The sequence below is a fragment of the Drosophila simulans genome, chromosome 3L (assembly GCF_016746395.2).
Source record: "Drosophila simulans strain w501 chromosome 3L, Prin_Dsim_3.1, whole genome shotgun sequence".
NCBI classification, from domain to species: domain Eukaryota; kingdom Metazoa; phylum Arthropoda; class Insecta; order Diptera; family Drosophilidae; genus Drosophila; species Drosophila simulans.
The window spans coordinates 3317450-3338335 of NC_052522.2; the positions used below are offsets into that span (position 1 = coordinate 3317450).

The following is a 20886-nucleotide window of genomic DNA, read 5'->3' on the forward strand; positions in this document are numbered from 1 at the left end:
TCATATTCGTAATGTCCTAACAGCAACAGTCGAGCAGTTCGCCGGACATCAAGATTACCAGCAGTGTGGAATCGCCAGTTAGTTCCCGTAACTCATCTCCCGACTCCCAGCGTCGTACTAGCGGAGCCCAGGTCCTTGACGGAACAGCCACTCCCCAAATGGCATTCCTTCAACGACAAATGCAACAACAACAACAGCAGCAGCAATCCCAGCCCAGTTCACCCACCGGCGGATTCGACCAGAAGCCACCGATCCCGCCCAGAGGAGCCCCCCCAGTGGCCAGCCATCGCCAAAGCCAGGAGAATCTAGTTGTGATGCGCAATCGCCAAAGTTCCAATGGTAGGAGATCTTTAAGCTAATAGCTAATTGGATTAGTTATTAATTTTTAAACATGTTATACGTTAAAGACCTGCAACAATCCGCCACTTTACCCGCCGGTTTGACTGGAGTCCAGCAAAATGGAAACGGCAAGGACGATAACGCGTTGTTGACGCGCAACAGCGAGGCCAGGCAATCGGGTAAGTTCTCCAAACTAGGTGGTATTCCCATTTCCTAGCCATTTGTGTCTTTGTCCATACACCTACTCCTCCACATTGTTTCACACTCACATTGTAAAATTGTCCTCCAACAACGCAATGCCGTATGTATTAGATAATCCGCCGCCATTGCCAACAACGATGCCACCAGTGGGTGGCCAGCATCAGCATCCCCAGCACTCCCATTCCCATCAGAATCAGCATCAGGCGCAGGTTCAGCAAAGGATTAATGCCTTCAATGCGGCGGCGAGTCAGCAGCATCAGCCGGATTACTATAACAACAACACAGCGAGGCAGCAGCCGCAGAGGATTCCCTCCGGCAGGATCGACTCTACGAGGAAGTTTATCGAAATGGAGGCGCACAACAACGGCGGCACGAGCAGCAGTCCCAAGAGAAGTACCATCAACTATTCCAGCAGCGGGGCCAGCAGCAATGGCAACGGTAATGTGAAGATAGGCAGTGGAAATTCGTCTACGACCACGATCACCACCTCCACCACCACACACCAAGTGACCTCGAGCAGTCGCACGGTGTGGCATCTAACCTCATCGCCCACCTCATCGACCAAATCATCATCAACCGGCGGCTCCGGGGAGCCTAGCCATGCCATCAGTAATCCAAGCTACATGGGTCTGCATCTGAATAACAATAACGATTCAATTGGAATTGGACTCGGTGGTTAGACGATCCTCATTAATCCTAACAATCTGTATATAAGTAGTCTTAAGTGCATGCTATGGCATGGTCCTTGGTTAAGGCTGATATGAACTCTTTGGCCATAAACGTTAATTTTTCTCTCTATCTTTAATGCATGCATATGTGTGGAAAAGGTTCTTCAGCTTTCAAACCAGTGAAGATAACCCGCCGATCCTATCTGCGAACGAGTTTGCAAAGTATTTCTATGGGTCTTATATTCTTTACATATTTAACCTATCCCTACGCGACTATATAAACGATCGTTTCCTCCAATTGAAAAATGCGAAACCAGCTGTAGTTAGAGCCATTGATATATGAATGACTATGTAAACTTTAAAGCTCTTCCTCACTCATATTTTAAATTTAAGCTAATAATGATATTCTGTTGCTCTCACACCTTTATTAATGTTATGCTACACATTGAACACTCCCATTTGCATGATGTCTTTGTACTTTCAAGATTTCCAACCACTCATAATTTATATTTTGTACAGGTTGGGGAAATACACGCTTTGAGAGCAACCGTCCCGTATCCCTGCAGCCCGACTCCATCAGCTTCTCCCGTGTTTCGGCGGAGAGTTCCAGCGAAAGCGAGGCCCAGTCGATATCATCCGTGTCCGGAGTAAAGGGCAGCAAGGGAACCAAGGAGGAGCGCCGCAGCGGCATGTTCCGCATCTTCGGCCGCAAGGGCGACAAGGAGAAGGAGAAGGACAAGGACAAGCGCCGGTCGAGTCAAGTCCCGCCACAGTGAGAGCATATTGAACTTCCGGACAATGAGAAGGAGCGCCACCGTTGCGACAGCTGAACCAGGACGAATTGTTTTTTGTATTTTTTATAAACACCATGATTATTTCATTTGTATTCGCCAAGGGCAAGCAAATTTAAAAACAAAACCAACTACTAAACGAGACAAGATATGAAAAAGTTGAAACATTAACGTGTCGATTTAAAGCTAAAGCGGCAAATGAAAGTATAAAAGAAATATTATATATATATAAAGTCAATGTGTTAATTGCATTATAAAATGTATCTGTAAGTTTGTTCGTTGTATGATTAAATTTAATATTCGTAAAACAAAACACTTAAAAAATAAATACTATACATTGTGAAATCAAACTCAGCTTAATGTTACTTCTAACCTTCTGGGAGATTTAGGACAAGTCTGTAAGTAAGGGATGATGGGATGGTAATACAATTTGGATATATATTATAAATACAAGTTCTATCTATGGCATTCTAAGCAACAAGGAACAATAGATAATGTTATGGGAACATACGATGATTTAGAGAAAGAAAATAAGAACAATCAGTTTGCTATTGTTATTAACAAAAACACTAAAATAAAATTTCAAAAATTATGTTGCTTTTTTTGTTATAATCTTTTGAAGCCCAAAAGAATGCTACTAAAAAGGAACAAAGTAAAATTCTGCTGATTTTACATTAAAAGCGCAGCATGTAGACAGCTTGTATTTATACAGTTGCTTTAAATAATCATAAATGCCTATCTAACATTTGCGAAAGTAAATTTTATTTTTTTCATAGAAATTCAACTATATAAAAGTAAACAAAAAATTATCTATCTATTAAGCCGGATGTTTATATTTTCACGACGAACTTCAATAATATAATATTTGATCTTCTTTGAGTAAATATTATTCATATTTTTTACCTTTTCGGTCGTTTCGAATTTTGTTTACCTTTTTACCAGTCTATTATTATGATGGGTTAGATGCTGTTTATAAGAATTGTTTTGAAGAACATTATCAATACACAATAGGTGAACGTCTCCCCTACATTAATCAAAGTGATATTTTTATATTTTATTTTGCGTTTACTTGGGTTTTTCATGAAATTAAAGATTAACCTGGGGTTTTTATAATCTACTACGAATAGGCTTTCTGCTCATTGCATCCATACCCTTTGAACCTTAGTACTTTTCCGTATATTCTTAAAGCAAAAGCATGTATATCTTCCACTTTTGATTATTTATACCTTTAAACTACCAAAAGTATGTTTTACCTGCAATTTAGTTTGCTTATCTGGAGTCGCTGTATCCCGACCTATCCAACATCGCGTCCCAGGCAAAGTAAACAATTTTTGTTTATTTATTATGACTTATCGGTGACTTTTTGAGATCTATTGAATTAATTTCAGTCTTTGTGCTCTTGATAATACGATTTACTCGTTATTTATTTAGTTTGGGTTTAACCAAAACCCTTTAGCGAATCAATTTAGCGGGACAGTCCAGTTGAATTCGGTATTCTACACACAAAGCTCATCTTACAGTGAAAAGTGTTACTTTCTGAAATACAAATGAGGCTCTAAGCAATGCTTTTCGCTTACGTAACGTCTGGCAGTGATATCTTCATGATACGCGTACAGGTAGTTCCCCTAAAGAAGGCTTTTAAATGTGACTGCACATGTATCATCATAATTTGTTGATATACTTCGTTTATTCCCGACTACGCATCGGCTAAAGCTGAGGGATCGGTGCACTATATAAGCCCCTCCGCGAAGTTCCCAAGCCATAAGTCGCTGATAATTCAACCAGAAATCATTCACCAAGCTCCGTGAGAACCTTTCCCAATATGATGCAGATCAAGTACTTGTTCGCCCTCTTCGCTGTCCTGATGCTGGTGGTCCTGGGAGCCAACGAGGCCGATGCCGACTGCCTGTCCGGAAGATACAAGGGTCCCTGTGCCGTCTGGGACAACGAGACCTGTCGTCGTGTGTGCAAGGAGGAGGGACGCTCCAGTGGCCACTGCAGCCCCAGTCTGAAGTGCTGGTGCGAAGGATGCTAAGTCCATGATCAATCCGAGTAAACGATCTGCAAAGCCCGTTTAGCTCTCCACTACTTACACATATTCTATGCTGCAATATTGAAAATCTAATAAACAAAAGCTAATGTACATTAAGTCTTCAGTTTTGAATATCCTCTCCAGACTTTCTTATTTAGAATTAATATCATACAAATATACTGTACTGTATGTATTAATACTGTAAGTATGATAAGTACCTGCAAAACGCTGCAGTTCAAGTCTTAATGAGGTTCTGCGATAGCCAAGCATAATTAGTAACTTATCGCGCAGGGATTCCCTAATGTTCCCGACCTATGTACATGTACCTCTGATAGTTGCCGAGGCCAAAAGTTGTATGTCATTATAGGTATATCTAATATCTTTATAGTACCCAATTCAATTACAAAGATAGTCATTAAAAGAACCTTACAACCATGACACACAAAGTTAATTAGTTTCTCTTTAAGTCATGTGAGAATTTAGTAAATAAATAAATAAAACATTTTTCGCAGTAATTTAAGTGGGCCTAATCCCTTTTAAGCATCTAGGTTTTACGATGACACCGCAATAAGGTACAACTTTATATTGTTTTTGCAATCAGCTTGAGTCTTTATTAGGCATCAGTCTTTCTCTCTAAGTTTCTTCGTGCAATAAATGAGGTTCCAAACTCCGTCCATTTTCTTTCTTTGTTGAATCCAGATCCTGTAAAGAAAAAAGAGCAAACCCCTAGGTCTGTCCGGGAATGTATTTGCGTGTTTGTCGACGGTCTGAGCTTTGGTGAAGCGTGAAAATGTGGCAGTCATTGAGTGGAATCGATGGGGGGATTGACAGGTGCCCAACTGGTGGGCCAAACAGTTCGGATTGCTACGGTTCGTATTGCTATTGAGCCAAAGGGACCCGGAGCGCATCACTCCGGGCCAAAATGTAGGCGGATGTGTGTCTGTTTCGGGGAAAGATGGTCTTCTGTCGGCAAGACATGTACATAGGTGTTAAATATGATTGCATTAGTTTTATACTACGTATAAGGAAGCTTTGATCGGATCGAAGCGACTGAAGGCGACCCTCGTCCTTGAAATTCGGTAGCAGTGATTATAACTCATAGCCCCCATTTGGAGCTAGGCTCCGCTCAGGTCTTTGAAAGTCTTGGGGGGCACAGTGCCCCTTTGATTTTCGGTTTGCTTTTGCTAAGTCCAACTCTCGTTTTTGGAACTTTTGGGGTGGTGGGTGGAGAAGGGGGCTTTGTGGGGTTTGGCACACACGATACACACATCACTGATTGATCACTGCTCATGTTAACTTAAGTTCGTTCATGGTGTTGTTGTTGGTTGTGTTTGTTGTTGTTGGGCGTCTCTTTAAAGTCTCTTTCTCTCGCTTTCTCTCGCTACTTTTCGCTTTGGGAGGTAAATAAAGTTCACATTTTCTCTCTTTCATTTTGTATTTTTGTGGTTTAAAATATTTAATTAGCATTAAGATCTCTGCTGTATTGAAATTTGCTTAAGTCGTAAGTTTGTTTTTAATCTTAGTGTGGGTGGTGGGGGTGTTTGGTGAGCGGGACAGAGAGAAAGGGGAAAGAGAGTTGTATCGACTTTAGACGATAGCCGGTTTCATTATATTAACTTTTTGCTTATACCGTAACGCATTCAATATTTCTCTTTAGATTTTCACACGCGAGAGGATTAGGATTACACTTTCCGATTCTAGCGAGGCCAGGAGCACGATCTCGTTTTAAACCTTGATGCGGCCTAGCGCCTGTTGTCCCGATAGCTTCGCTGGCCGCCGCCGCCGCCACGCTCGCGAAACGGTCGCGAATCCCGCGAAGATCCGCCGCCACCGCTGCGATTTCCGTACTCCCGTCGACGACCGCCCGCGGAGCCGTTGTTGCCGTCCCGATTCCGATAGCCGCCGGGTCCACCCATACCGCCACCGGATCCTCCACCGGATCCCATGCCTCCGCCCGCAGCCGCCGCCTGGGCAGCAGCTAACCCACCAGCGCCATTGCTACCGCCATTGGCTGCTCCGCCGTAGACGGGGAAGCCAGGCGGTGGCACTGTGGGTAGGCCAGCATTCTTCCAGGCAGCAAACTCCTCGTAGCTCGGCGCCTTGTCGAAGCCCGGCGGTGGTGGTCGCTGGGGAGGCGGATAATCCGGCAGAGGCGGTGCACCCGGTCCATCGTAGTACCGCACCGGTGGCGGCAGCTGCTCGTACATGGCAGCCGCTGCTCCCGGTGGAAGGGCACCTGCTGCTCCCGCTCCAGCTCCTGGAATCGGCAGCTGGGCGAACGGAGGAACGAAGGGCAACGGCGGAAGTTGGCCGTGCATGTTGCGCATGTAGTCCGCCACGTATGCTTCAGCAGCTGCAGCCGAGGACATGTAGCGTTCCCATGACGGCATGGCCATGTCGCCCGGTCCGCCGGGTGGCGCTCCCGCTGCACCTCCCATCTGGCGGTACGGAGAACCGCTTCTCTTAAAGCCACCGCCCGGCGGAAGGCCCATGCCATGATGGTGACGGTACGGCCGATGGTGTGGTGTTCCGTGGTAGCTCCTCTTGTGTCGCATAGGGCCCAGGTGGTCGTGATTTGATCCTCTGCCTCCGCCACGACTTCCCCCTCCATGACCCCGCGAGGATAGACTCCTGGGCGGCTTGTAGATCACGTGTATGCCTTTTTCTCGCATAACTCGAGCCGTCTCCTTGGATTTCTTGAGTATGGGAGTGAGTTCGATCTGTTCATCCTCGGGAAAGAGACGACACAGCTCGCCGCCAATCTTGGGCTCAATCTCCTGGCCATCGCGACCGATCTTCACCGGCTTGCCCTCGTTCCAGGTGTTGTGCAGGTGCAGAGTGGCGTTGAAAGACAATTCCTTGCGGCAGATCCAGTCAAGCTCGATGACGCCGCCCAGTGCCTTGGGCGAAATACTAGGCGGCAATACCCAGGCCACCTGAGGAATGTCCCGCCGTGAGGGGGCTGCCATCCGGGCGAAGCCTGCAAATTTACCTAAAAGCAAAATCGGATTACAATAGAGGACATTGAAGACACAGATAGTATGTATCTTATTCTAAAGAAACTAAGAAGATATAAGAGAAAGCAATTGAGAAACATTGTTTACTCCTTGAACCTACCACTCTCGTTGACCGAGAAAATGAGCAGGACGTTTCTGGCCTCCTTGAATGCCTGGTTAAGATTGGCGTCGTTCTGCGGCAGCGTGGCCCACACACTCTTGTTCTTGGACAGCTGGACGTTGTCGCTATTGTTCGACTTGATGAGGAAGAACCGTGTGTCTCGGAATAGGTAGTTCAGCTTGGTCATGTAGTCGTAGCCCTTCTGCGAATGTGAGTGCGTTCCGCCGCCGACAGAATCCTTTTCCGGCGTGGAGCTCTTGGAACTGGGTTTGCCCCGGCCGTTGCCGCCACCATTTCCTCCGTTTCTCTTGTGCTGAGTGCCCGAATCCGAGTCAGAGGACTCGCTGTCGGACTCCAAAGTTGGAAGGGTTGGTTTCTCGTCCTCAGCCTCGCTGAGATCGCTCTTGTGGCTAGCAGAATCGTTGGCATTGGAGGATTTTTTGGTGCGCGACTTCTTGGCGGGCGGCTGTCGATCCTCGGTATCCGGGGATTTGGCCTTGACCTTATCCGACGCCTCAGATGAGGTTGTTTTCTTCGTCCCGCTATCCGTGCGCTTCTTTTTCTTTCCACCATTTAGCTCCTCGGGAGTGGGTTCCCGTTTGGTTTTGTTCTTGGCGGAAGACTTTGAGGATTTGGTCTCGACAGCGGGTTGAGGGCTTTCCTTGGCCGGCTTCTTGGTCTTCCGCTTGCTACTGCCCACCAGGGAGGATGTGGCAGTGCTCACGGAGCTGATGCTCGGCTCCGAGTCGGAGGAGTCTCCACCATTCGATTCGGAAGCCTCACTCCTTGTGTTGAACTCAAAGTCTTGTAGCTCCTCGGCAATGTCCGCCTCGTTCTCGTCCAAGCCCAGGTGCACTGCATCTAAGTCCGCCATCTCGCGCATCGGCAGCGTTTGTTTACCTACTCCAGAATCGGAAATCGGAGTACCAGATGAATGGAGCACCCACGCACACGCACACACGCAAACCAAGAAAAATATAGAGAAAAAAGCCGATCGATCGGCAAGGTAAGAAAAGGCCAGTGAAATACAGGTATTTCCACACTCACGGGCTGCTCTTGGCATTAATTGTGTGGACACCGGTGTAGCGCCACTTTTTGTTCACTTTTAACGCAATGTATCCTTTTAATATCGCGAAATTACGCCAATTTTACAATGCTTACACACAAATTCTGCGTCACAGCGGCGACGAATTGGCGATGGCGTCAGAAGAGTGCGGCTATATGTCTGCAGGCCGCGACTATCGGACACCTATCGATAGGCTGATGCAGCTGACGAAGGTAGCTAGAAATAGCTGGAAATGCACAACAATCGGTTATGTTATCGTTCTTATCGAAGCGAGGTAAACAAAATGCACCACAACCAGTTGGATTTCCCGACTTTTCCGCTTTCCTTGCTGGACGACAGCGATCTAGAGCCGCAGAGATGTTATATACCCGCGGGTGAGGACTCTACTGGAACAGGATGGTGCCGTTGCCACCTTTGCGATGGCAGCTACGCAGTTTGTTGGGTAACTCCGCGTGGAGGCAGTGAAACTTGTTGCTTCCTGGATGGAATTGTGACATCCTTGACGCGGTTCTCCCCCACCAATCAGCGGTTGGTGCTTCTGGAGCCACTTAAATTAGTTCCCTGCCTGAAGAGGATTTCATGCGTGGTTACAGTCACCCAGGAGCTCCTCCAGCGACCTCTGGTTTCCCTGGAGGATCTTAAGGACGATGTGCGAGTGTTCCTGCGCCACCTGAAACTTACCAAAGGATGCTCTGTGCAGCACAGACGCCTAGTGCAGCTAGGCATTGCCAGTGTGGAGATATTGGATGCTTCAGAAGTGGCTGATGACGAGTGTTTTGAAATAGGCCGCGATGCTGAACTACTCCTGGTGGACATACGCCTGGAAACGCCCTTTCCTTTGGACTTTACCTCAAAGTATCTGCCCCACAGCTTCGAGCAACCCATGGAGCAATTGGAGCATCTTCTGGAAACCTCTAAATGCAGCTTTTCGCATAGATTCCCTACTACAGCAGTGGTGGTGGGTCCGGTGGGCTGCGGGAAAAGTCGTCTACTCAGTGAGTTCCTGCGTCATCACAACTGCAATTGCTTTTACATTACAGCCAGCCAGGTGCTGCGCTCATATCCCGGCGAAACCGAAGAGGAGTTAAGGAGGATCTTTCAGGCTGCTCAGACTTTCAAGGAGCAACTACGTCCATTATGTAATTTACACAGCGTTTGTTTTACGTTTAAAATATAACATATTTTTATATTTATAGTGCCAATTGTAATCCTTATTGAGGATCTGGAGCTGCTCTGCCCCTCTACGGCTGTCGCAGATGCAAAAAACTCTAGCAATAGCCTACGAATTTCAGCTGAGCTCTACAAACTGCTAGACGCACTTCCTCGAGGCATCATATGTCTGGCAACTTCTGGTGTCCCGGACTTCTTGCATGAACACGCGCGCAGGCGGTTCGTTCGAGAGGTGACCATTGATATGCCCAGCGAAGGGCAGCGCAGACAACTCGTAGAGCATCTTTGCCAAGTACACGAGCTGAATATCTCACAGACTTTACTCGATCATATAGCGAGAAACACTCAGGGATATGTGATAGCGGATTTAACACTTCTCCTGCGCCGCGTTCAACAGCAACTCCTAAGAAAAGACGACTTCGACATTGAGCACATTTTCCGCCAATCCCTGCTACAAACTCAACCGAGTGCCTCTCGATCCACAGATGTGAGGGTCTCGAAGATGACGGCTGGGTTTGAGGTTATCGGAGGAATGGAAGCACTGAAACGCACCTTGCAAGTCTCCGTTCTAGCGGGTCTCAGACAAAGTGCCGCTTTTGCCCGATTCGGACTAAGTTTGCCAAAAGGAGTGCTGCTCTATGGACCTCCAGGATGTGCCAAGACCACCGTAGCCAAGTGCCTGGCTAAGGAAGCTGACATGACCTTCATTGCCACGTCGGCGGCGGAGGTGTATTCTCCCTACGTCGGCTGCGCGGAAAGATTTATATCGCGGATCTTTGACACAGCACGAAAAAATGCACCCTGTCTAATATTTCTGGATGAGATAGGTGAGTCGGATGAGTTTTATTTGTAATAAAAATGATTAATGCATTTAATTTTATAGATTCGCTTGTTGGCAGAAGGACGGTCTCAAGTGGCGGAGGTGGTGGACAAGTTCAGCTAAGGATTCTTTCCACGCTTTTGACCGAAATGGATGGTATTGTGGGGGGTGGAAGTCAGCAACATATACTGGTCGTTGCAGCCACCAATCGTCCGGATATGATCGATGATGCACTGCTGCGACCAGGACGCTTTGACAAGCTTATCCATGTACCAGCCCCAGATGAGAAATCCCGCCTGGCTCTGCTAAAACTCCACTCCCATCGAATGCCTTTCCATGAGAATGTGGTCCTCGAAGAGATTGCTGCCCGTACCGACCGGTATTCTGGAGCGGATCTGTGTAATCTGTGCAATGAAGCGGCTATCGAGGCTTTTCAGCGTGACTTTGAGGCCACGGAAATTGAGCTACAAGACTTTGAAAAAGTTCTGGTTAAGCAGAAATCCTCGCTCACTCAAAGCCAAATAGATGGCTACTATAAGTTTGCCTATAGGTTTTTATAGAAAAAGATGTATGTGCACTTGCATATGTTAGTTTTGCATAAATAAATGTATTTTAAGCTGTTAAATCGTAAGATTCTTTGCTCAAATTCAAATTACTGATTTACGATATGTACTCGCGCTATCACGATTACTAATCGATAGAATTGTCTCAGTCAGCTGTTGCAACGATAACTGACTGCGGCAAAACAAAGAAAACGCGGAGAAAAAGTTAACGCAATTAAGCGTAGTAAAAAAGCCTAGATTATTTTCATAACAAGGAGGAGTGAGTCACGAAAAAAAGCTTTCCGGCCACAATGGCAGATACCCGTAAAGACGCCGCACCGCCGAGCTACGAAGAAGTCATGAACAGTCCCTCGCAGGGTAAGTAATAAGCCCACTAAAGGCATTCAATTAAATGCACATCTATTTCAGATTCCCGGCTGATAGTGGGCGTGCATCAGGGGGCACCTAGTGCTCCGCCACCAAACATGCACATGCCAACCTACGGAGCTTTCGAGACGACGCCGGTCAGCGTGGTGATTCAGCCCGCTCCGGTCGCTATGCCCACCGAGATCATCGTGATTGGAGGATGCCCTGCATGTCGGATTGGATACCTGGAGGACACCTTCTCCGCCTGCGGACTGTGCTGCGCGATCTTCTTCTTCCCGCTGGGAATCCTCTGCTGCTTGGCCATGCGTGAGAAGCGCTGTTCCAACTGCGGAACGGTTTTCTAGAGGGGATTACCCAGAAATTATCCATAAAGAAACTCCAAATGTTGATCCCTATTAGGCTTTCGCGACGGGCACCCAGTGACTATATCACAAAGCTCCAATATTTTTGTTATTGTTAATCGTTAGCTCGCAAATCATTATATATTATGTGTAAATAATAATCATGGCAGCCTGCGGAATGCCCCTGATTCCATTCCAGTCCCTGTCCGGAGAATGGTCATGTACAGTGAAATATGCTTAACTGGAATTCAAATCAGTGAAACTAGTTATGAAAAATATTTAAAAAAAATCAGTTGAACATGTTTCCCAATTGAATAGTGATTTGGCTTTTTACAAGGATTTTAAGTAACATAAGTTTTAAACTGCAAACAAAAGAAAATATATTTATATTTAAATAAAAGCTTTACAAAATGCTTATTATAAAATGATACGCATAAATACGACGTTTTTAGATATGAACTAGGTTGTATAAAACATGATTAGTTCTTGATCTGTTGAAAATTTGAGCCACTGATGCATTTTGTGGTTTTAGAACTTTTACTGTACTTGTAAAATGTGCACTGTAAGCGTCGACGAGGCGCGCTTCCGTTAAATTCAATTGAAATATAATGGAGGGCGGTTTTGAATTGCGCCGCCCGTCCGATTTCTCTTCTCCATGCTCTTTGGACTTTACCGCGCAAAACAGTAAACAAGTGAAGTGTTTTAAGTGAATTTGGGAATGGCATAAATATACCCTTCAAATGCATCAGGAGATTAATCGAAAATCTCTTTAAAACAAAAATTTTTTTAGATATTTGAATTTTTGAATTACAAAGATTACTCGATTTTCAAAATTCTTCCAAACAAAATGTATGAGCCGCTGATATACCCCTTTATCAGATTTCATGGGCACAGGGTAGCACAACAAATTCGCCGGCATCCACATCCGCCGTCTCGGCATCTTCGAGTCAACAGTTGTGAGCTTCCTTCGCCGTAGACATGATCACTGCTCGTCTCCTGCTCTCGCTGATGATGCCAGTGCTGCTGGAAGCAGCTGCTCCGCCACGACGGCCGAATGTGGTGATGGTGATCTTCGATGATCTGCGTCCAGTTATTGGCGCTTATGGCGATCCGCTGGCCAGCACGCCGTATCTGGATAACTTTGCCAGGGGAAGTCACATCTTCACAAGAGTTTACAGCCAGGTGGGCAGCCTGTGATCATTGATGTGTGGAACTAATAAAATGTATATTGAATCTTTAGCAATCCCTGTGTGCACCCAGCCGGAATTCGCTGCTCACGGGTCGAAGACCGGATACTCTGCATCTGTACGATTTCTACAGTTACTGGCGCACTTTCACCGGGAATTTCACCACCCTGCCGCAGTACTTCAAGGAGCACGGATATTACACCTATAGCTGTGGAAAGGTCTTCCATCCTGGCCTCTCGTCCAACAACACGGATGACTATCCCCTAAGTTGGTCGGCTCCAGCATTTCGACCCCGAACCGAGCAGTTTATGAACTCGCCAGTATGTCCCGATAAGGAGGGCATTCTCCGGAAGAATCTCATCTGTCCAGTGGAGCTGCAAACTCAGCCGTACAAAACGCTGCCGGACATAGAGTCCGTGGCGGAGGCACTGCGCTTTGTGGGCTCACGGAGCAGGCACAGCCAGGAACCATTTTTTCTGGCCATGGGCTTCCACAAGCCGCACATTAATTTCCGGTTCCCACGGCAATTTCTATCGAGATTTCACCTTTCCCAGTTTTACAACTACACGGAGGACAGCCTGAAGCCGCCGGACATGCCGGCAGTGGCCTGGAATCCCTACACGGATGTGCGGGCCAGAGATGACTTCAAGCACTCCAACATATCCTTTCCCTACGGACCGATATCCCCACTCCAGGCTGCTCAGATACGACAGGGCTACTACGCCTCGGTGTCCTATGTAGATGATCTGTTTGGCAAGTTGATTGGGGGATTGGATCTGGATGAGACGGTGGTGGTGGTGCTGGGGGATCATGGCTGGTCCCTGGGTGAGCACGCCGAGTGGGCCAAGTACAGCAACTTCGAGGTGGCTCTCAGGGTTCCACTGATCATAAGAACGCCGCAGTTCCCGCTCGCCCAAGCAAAATACTATCACGGGATCACAGAACTCCTGGATGTTTTCCCCACATTGGTGGATATGGCAGGATTACCCAAATTGCCCAAGTGCCAGAGCTCCCAGGAGTTGACCTGTGGCGAGGGAAAAAGTCTTTATTATCAGCTGATGGGATTGGGAAGGGGTAAGTTGCTATTTATTTAATATGTTATGTATTTATTATAATCTCTCGTAGCGGATGAGCATGTGGCCCTCAGTCAGTACCCAAGACCCGGAATGCTGCCCACAAAGCACCCAAACAGCGACAAGCCGAAGCTGAGGAACATCAAAATAATGGGCTATAGTCTCAGAACCGATATATATAGGTATACCATGTGGGTGAGGTTCCACGCGCAAAACTTTAGCAGAGGTAAGAGAATATCAATAGATTCAATCCTTATATAAATAACCATATTACATATATATTAAATATTACTTCCTTTAGATTGGCACGATGTGTATGGCGAGGAGTTGTACGACCACCGCCTGGATTCTGGCGAGGAATTGAACCTGGTGCCCCTGCCGCAGTTCGATGATGTGCGTCAGCGCCTACGCCGGCGATTGATGGAGATGGTGGGCAGCTAGTGGAGATCGGCCATCCTGTGTGTCCCTTCCCCTTCGAATCCCTCTGATTTTGAATAAATTCATAAGCAATAAAGGCAGCGCGACAAACGATCTCGAGACGGCGAAATATCTTGTCGCCATAATTGGAATTTAATACTTCCGGTTGGGCAACAACGTTTGCGAGCCGCGAGACGCCCAGACATGCTGCATATTTTTCGCTGTAATTTCTGCGATGCCCCCGCCTTGGGGACCGCCTCGCCCCCCCAAATCCCCCCGAGCTACCCATCCAGTCTATATGTGCACAATATACAATCCGATCCACTGCGAGCCGCGCATGCGTGACTGGTGTCCATTGCCTTTTTGGCTTCGTTTTTGTGGATTTTTGTGAATGAAATGAATGAAATTTCATTCAACGTTGGCGGCGCGCGTCTCGCTGCGTTGGCGTCGGCAGAGGCAGCGCCGTCGACGCCCAAATCGGGAGAGGATGGGGAGAGGAGCGTGGGGCCAGGGCGAGGGGGCTACGTTGGCGACTCTTTTTCGAGCTTTCATTTTCGCTTCGGTTTGTTGCCATGCCAGTGAAAAGCAGAGCACAGAAAGAAATTCTCTAGCAAACTATTTACTATCTTTACCAAATTTACAATCTACAGATACAGATGAAGGATGTTGTAAATGGGCTAGTTAAGATAGATAGCATGGTCAGATACTTCTTGTAATATGCACTTTTTAGAATGCGCCTAGAAGCAGGCAAGAAAAATTGCATTTTTGTTAATTGCATAGCTTATGTTCAAATTCTTATAACTTTTAAAAGACTTCAACAATTAGGGAAAATAATTTTATTATTTATTCAACTTTGCTTTACTTAGCAAAGCAAGAAATAGCCCATCGTAACCACAGATTTTTCCCTGTGCATTTCCCAGTCTGGTAATTAAATCTGCAGCCCGCTGCTTGATCAATGTGATCCCCGTCCCCCCGGGGAACAGCCCCCCAGTCCCCGCCTTCGGCCCACTCTTTCTCTACGTGCTCTCTAATGTGCATATTTGGTGTGGGCTGCGTTTTGGGTTCGCCATGTGGGCTGTCTCCTCCGGAGGTGATTAAACTGCATTTTGGCAGCACTTTCAACCGCACACCACCACACACTTTTCGAAAAATATGTGCCCCAAGAGGGCGTGGCCATTTCAACTTTATGATTTTTGTCATATTTCTCGAGACTTTGTGGCTTTTACAATTCCATTCACTAATTTCGTTTGATAGTCGTGCATTTTTTGCAAGCAAAGCTTTGGTTTATTGGGTATGAATTTTGTTATAAACGACTTTTGATTAAAAGCAATAAACCATAAACGGCTAAATGGCTAATATCGCATTTTATTGGGGTAATTTGATTATTTAAATAGATACTATATACATACTTGCATGCAGATGACTGGGTGCAAAGTTGGTAATAGAACTATTTAAGGTGTGTTTACCCCCCCGACTGGCTGGCTGTCCCCTCCACGTCCAACCCCTTTAAATTATTTACCACATCCACCAAGCATAACTTATTTTTACATTGCCATTTCCGTTGTGGGCTTTCCTCTCATTCATTTTCTTTACCGTTGCTTTGTTGACAGCCTTTTTCTTTAATTCGCGCTAGTGCTCCTCCTCCCCATCCACCTACCAATGGGTGGGTCCAGCCCCCTTTCGACCCCACCCCACTTCCCTTTTCCCCAATTTGGCCATGCATAATGCAGTCGAAGGGGCGGCAAGTCGGGGGGAGGGGCCCACCAGTTGCATAGAGCCATATAGCTCGTGTGGGGCCTTTGGCTTGGAGTGTCTGTTTCGGTTTTGAGTTTTGCGGCTAACCGCAGCACAGTCGCATAGCGCGTGTGTTATAATAATCTATGGCACTTTAGAGGTTTAACCGATGGCCGGATAGATACAGATACATCTACAGATACAGATGGAGATGGAGATGGAGATAGAGATACAGATGGAGCTGGAAACAGAGATACAGTTCCAGATAGGCTGGCTTAGATGGATAGCATGGCCAGATACCCAGATACTCGGATACTTCGATACCGGCTGGGAGATGTGGTAAATGTGGCAGACACTCGGGCGGGCTGGCTCTAAACTGTATTATATATCTATGGCCATAAAGCCCACGAGAGCGGATTTCGACTGGCCTATACACAAGGAGAAATTAAATTAAAGTAGCTAGACATTAAAGGACTATCTAAGCTATAGATCCCTATGACTCTGTTTCTAGTTTCATAGGCTGCATTAAACTATTTCTGAATATTTCAGCACTTACCCCAAAACGTTGTCGCATTATTTTTTCCAGTGCAGTGACAAAATATAGCGAATAATGCGAATACAACTTTAATTTGAATTTGTAGGCTGCTTTGCCGTTTATTTCTAAGCAAACTCAAATGCGTGGGCGGCTCAAACGAAATTGCAAAAGATGCGTAGGCAGCGGCAGAGGCGTCGGCAGAGACGCCAGCAGCAACCATCAACCACAACAACAACAACAACTATAAGAATGAGTATAAAGTGGATATAGTTCATCAAGCGGACCGAAGTCGGCCTTTTACCTACGCATCGGACGATGCTCGAACAGCTCAGTATTCAGATCCAAGTGTAAATCGGGTTCTCCAGACCCCCTGCACATGCCTCGTACACTGAGAGAAAAATCATTATACTGCAGTTTGATCTTTATAAGAAATATCCTATTATAGCTTATCAAAGAGTGGAGCTAGTGAACATTACGTCCACGTAATTAGAAAATCATTTGGATCATAATAATATCAAATTACTTCGTTGTATTAAGGCCTGTTCTAGATTTAGTGGACTTAACTTTTCCAAGTGTAGCTGTACTCGTAGACATAGTTGTGGCTGCCGGCCTCCCGCTGTAAAAAATGCTAATTTTCGTTGACATGCCATAGTTTGGCTAATGACGAAGGTTGTTTGTTAGCTTTGTCAGTTGACTTGACGCCGTTGCCAAAAAGCAAGAAAAAAAAAATAGTCAAATACACAAAATAGAAGAAGAAACTTAAAACTGGTTACCATGTGTGCGAGAGAGTAACGTGGATGGCGATGGAACGGACTGAATGGAGGGGCTAAAATTTCTTTTGACGGAATTTCCATGAATTAATGCCGCTGCCGGATTAGGCCGCTCCTCAGGTGTCCGGTACTTGTGTGCCTTATATATGGTCATATGCCGATATAAAGTCGGAGGCCTAAGCAGATCTCAAGCTGTGGCAATCAGGAATACTTTGAGATACTGCCCGGTTCGGTGGATTTCTCATCGCTAAGTGATCTTTAGCTGATTGAGGATAATCAGCGGTCTGAAATCGGTAGCTCAGTAGCTTTGGCTGATCAGTCGATCGGCTCGGCCAAATTCATTTCATTCATTAACCCCTTATTAATTTGATTATTCGGTTTTGTAATTATTCATGAAGCTAACAAACCTATAAGAAATGCTTAAAATGAATAACTTAAGAGCTCAAAATTAAGTAGATGGCTACTGCCAGATTTCAGATAGTGGTCATTAAGTATTGCGACTTGGCAACACACCTACGATAAGAAAATAATATAATTGACAATAATCAGTTAATAATATATGTTATATACTCATATTCTGAATACATATCCAAACTTCTCGGGCACACTTCCTCCATTAAATCTCAATTTGGTGATCCCTGTTTCACCCATTTCCTAAATACATACCTCTTCATGTTTAGAGTTTGACAAGTCGAAATGTGTTTCCTACTCCCACACAGCAACAGTGTGCTCTTGGCATTTGATCAATGTCAAGGCCTGATCACTTCATCGGACCATAACTACGACGAATCTTGGATGTTGGATCTCGGATTTTGGTATGTACATACATGTGTACCTGTGCGACCCCTCTGCCCAGCGCCATCAATCTCCAACAGCCTTGGCCAAAATGTGATCAATAAAAAGTGAAATAAATAAAAATGAATCGAAGACGACAAAGCCAGAAAGAAATTGCCAAACAGAAAAGTTTTGTTGAATGAAATTCACGCAAGATCGGACTTTTGACCATTCAACATTCAGAAGGGAACGACGCACAATGAAGTGGAAAAGAGGGTCTTCTGCTGGCTGTCTTGTAGCAACAAAATAATTTATTGAAATTCAAATTTATTATCTTCCATTCTCCCCCTCCTCCTCCGCCACCGCCACCACTTTGAACCGTCCAAAATCGGGCTTGTCCAGGTCGAAAGAGATTTTTCGGTGCCGGGCAAAACCAATTCAGCTGGAATGCAGGCCCAAAGACAACACATTTGGCCCAGAGCGTAAAACGAAACGAAACAATCAAGAATGAGTGTAGAAATTCCACAATGAGCCCACGCAGGGACGCCTTTCGGGGCACCAAGATGGCATGGCATGGCGGGGATTGGGGATTGGGATTGGGATTCCGGATCGGAGTAATCAACGTTTAGCCAAACGGATTAAGCCGAGAGCCCTCTGTGCTGCTATAAGCAAATATATGTAAAACCGTATGCCCAAAACCCCTGCACCGCACTCTATATGGGAGCCAAGTGGGCGGGGTTGGACTCTTGGTGGCATATTGGGGGTATGGAGCTGCCATCGGGGGGTACGAGTGGGTTTCTGAAGAGTGACCGACCGCAAACAGTTTGAAAGCCCCCGCTCTGAAAAACAGGCAGCCGCTGTAACGCGTGCTAAACAAGTTTCTCGATCGGTTCCAAGAGCGCGTCTTTGTCTTTTGTCTTGCCCAAGTACCCTGTAAATGGAGTCAGAATAAAGGTATATGGGTACTTGGGGGAGCCAGTTTCTAATAGTTTTCTTACTATACTAGCTAGAATTCGTAGCATACTTTTGGGAAATCAGTTTGAAGTATTATATTGGTTATTAGATAGTCTATTTATGTTTATTTCTTTAAATAGCCAATATAGAAGTAAAATTATTAAATTATTATCAAAAAATAATACTTTTTTATATATGCTTAGATCATTTTCAACACTTTTAGCAAAGGATGCGATGAACTAGAAGTATCTTTCTTGGTTCAAGTTTAAGATACAAGGTACTTTTGAGTCTGGTCCAAATCGAAGTGCTTGGCAAGCTGATCTTTTCTTTATTTTGGTTGTGGCACAAAAGGTTGAGAACCGGCAATGGAAACTGAGACTGAAACACAGCTCTCTGGCCTGGCTGCGATATAAAAGACATTGAGAAATCGTTTTCCTTTTCAGTGATGCTGCTGATGCTGCTGCCGTTGCTGGGATGTGGAATATGGGGGATATGGGATCTGCGATCTGGGATGAGGGGCTGCTGCTTCTTATGATAATAAATATTTATGCTTTTTCTGGGCTCTGTCAGTTGGGGAGACCAATTCAAAGACGGACAGCGAAATAAAAATCCCATTTCCCGCTCCCATTGTGCTTTATTTACGGCCAAATAATTCAAATTAAGCCTGCGATCCGTGTGCATGTATGGGTAGTAGCTGGCATACATATATCCATACACATGCCCGATGTATCTGTATCCGCGAGTATCGGTATCTGCGACTGGATATCTCAGCACCAGAACAATGCCACCGCAAGGGGCCGCGTGCCAAAAAATTTTGATGAACTACACACATTATAAATGAGAACGAGGGACCCCCCTTTGGATCCCTCTTCGCCAACGGACTTTCGTATTTTCCTGGAATCCCCAGTCGCCTCTTTTACTCATTCGCTCCTCAGCAATTTGTTGGCACTTTTGTTTACACTTTTGGACAACAGAAAACAACAAAAAAATTAAGACGGGGAGCACGGAGCTAACAATGAAATGATTTAAACAATGTTTTGCCATTTTACGGTTTACACCTGTTTGAGTTCAAACTATAAATATCGAATGCCGTAAATATATCCTCATGGCCATGGTTTCCAATTTGAATTTATTTTCGCCCCACTCGCCATTTTCCCCCCAAATTTTCCGCACACCGCGCGATCGACTAAGATTGTTGTTTGAATTTTCCCCCGAAAATTTTTACGCCACGATTTAATGAGCACTTCGTGTTAGTTGAAGGCAATTTGCAAAAGGCGCCAGTTTTGCGCTAAATGTTATTTCAAATATTTTCCCAGCCACATTTGGAAAATTTCTAATTATATCGAGAGAAGGTGAAAATGTGCTTAAGTTAATTCGAAGATCGAGAATGTCATCGAAAAATGAATAATTGTTCAATAAATAAAATTATGAAGAACGCGTACAGGTAAAATTGTATCTGTTTGGCTTATTTTTAAAAATGTATAATGCTTTGATAGCCATATTTACAAGAAATTGTTTTCCGCATGCGATTATAGATGGTTTTCCGAAAAAGATCTAACCAGCTTTGTGGGCTGGCGAAACATGAATATATTCATTTCGCATAAATCTTGTTTTATATCTGGATGTGCTTCAATAAAAATCACACACATGGCATTGCATTTCCAATGAGCGGACAACGGAACCGCCGGACAAACGGACAAGCGGACAGGCGGACAAGTGGACAAGCGGACATATGGAGAGTCGAGCGGTTTGCTAGTCCAACAAACCTAAACACATTGGATCTGATGGCTGCGGGGATTGGATGACGGTGGATGTGGTTGTGGAGGTGGATGTGGATACGGCGGTGGCCCCCAGTCAAAGTTGCATATTCAAACAGCGGACACGGGCCAGGCCATACATTCAGTACCTAGTATTTAGCATACGACAGCAACAGCAACAGTGCGTTGTCGTCGCTTTGGTTTCCACTAT

General features: G+C 45.5%; 6 protein-coding genes across 15 annotated transcripts in view; 5 read left to right on the forward strand and 1 right to left on the reverse strand.

The window, feature by feature from the left end:
- The window catches only part of LOC6736632 (spectrin beta chain, non-erythrocytic 5), a 31142-nt gene extending 28949 nt beyond the window's left edge, over positions 1-2193 (forward strand). For 4 of the 8 annotated variants that reach the window (XM_016170782.3, XM_039293311.2, XM_016170775.3 and 1 more), the window contains 4 exons: positions 24-339; positions 408-518; positions 652-1215; positions 1728-2193. In XM_016170782.3, the coding sequence (XP_016030233.1) occupies positions 24-339; positions 408-518; positions 652-1215; positions 1728-1984 (1248 nt within the window). In that variant the 3' untranslated portion in view covers positions 1985-2193. Of the gene's footprint in view, positions 1-23; positions 340-407; positions 519-651; positions 1216-1367; positions 1431-1727 lie in introns of all 8 variants that reach the window. The other 4 variants (XM_016170779.3, XM_039293310.2, XM_016170773.3 and 1 more) reach the window with 4 other exon arrangements.
- Positions 2194-3750: 1557 nt separating this feature from the next.
- On the forward strand, positions 3751-4148 carry LOC6736636 (drosomycin). The gene has a single exon (XM_002083456.3). It carries the CDS (start codon positions 3822-3824, stop codon positions 4032-4034), a length of 213 nt encoding a protein of 70 aa, XP_002083492.1. The 5' UTR covers positions 3751-3821; the 3' UTR covers positions 4035-4148.
- Positions 4149-4616: 468 nt separating this feature from the next.
- On the reverse strand, positions 4617-8382 carry LOC6736637 (YTH domain-containing protein 1). Of its 3 annotated transcripts, none has more exons than XM_039293312.2 (3): positions 8310-8382; positions 7149-8048; positions 4617-7023 (listed from the first exon to the last, which is right to left on the reverse strand). In XM_039293312.2, the coding sequence occupies exons 2-3, from the start codon at positions 8029-8031 to the stop codon at positions 5774-5776; spliced, it is 2133 nt and encodes a 710-aa protein (XP_039149246.1). In that variant the 5' UTR covers positions 8032-8048; positions 8310-8382; the 3' UTR covers positions 4617-5773. The 3 variants fall into 3 exon arrangements, with proteins under 3 accessions (XP_039149246.1, XP_016030234.1, XP_002083493.1); XM_016170296.2 differs by having other exon boundaries at positions 7149-8051; positions 8196-8365; XM_002083457.4 differs by having other exon boundaries at positions 8196-8364.
- A 63-nt stretch (positions 8383-8445) lies between these two features.
- On the forward strand, positions 8446-10829 carry LOC6736638 (transitional endoplasmic reticulum ATPase). The gene is made up of 3 exons (XM_002083458.4): positions 8446-9353; positions 9411-10211; positions 10268-10829. Exons 1-3 carry the CDS (start codon positions 8447-8449, stop codon positions 10762-10764), a joined length of 2205 nt encoding a protein of 734 aa, XP_002083494.3. The 5' UTR covers position 8446; the 3' UTR covers positions 10765-10829.
- A 79-nt stretch (positions 10830-10908) lies between these two features.
- Positions 10909-11902, forward strand: LOC6736639 (brain protein I3). Its single transcript, XM_002083459.4, has 2 exons — positions 10909-11124; positions 11176-11902. The coding sequence occupies exons 1-2, from the start codon at positions 11058-11060 to the stop codon at positions 11475-11477; spliced, it is 369 nt and encodes a 122-aa protein (XP_002083495.1). The 5' UTR covers positions 10909-11057; the 3' UTR covers positions 11478-11902.
- Positions 11903-12039: 137 nt separating this feature from the next.
- On the forward strand, positions 12040-14281 carry LOC6736640 (iduronate 2-sulfatase). Its single transcript, XM_002083460.4, has 4 exons — positions 12040-12656; positions 12715-13735; positions 13787-13960; positions 14036-14281. Exons 1-4 carry the CDS (start codon positions 12453-12455, stop codon positions 14173-14175), a joined length of 1539 nt encoding a protein of 512 aa, XP_002083496.1. The 5' UTR covers positions 12040-12452; the 3' UTR covers positions 14176-14281.
- Positions 14282-20886: the final 6605 nt, after the last annotated feature.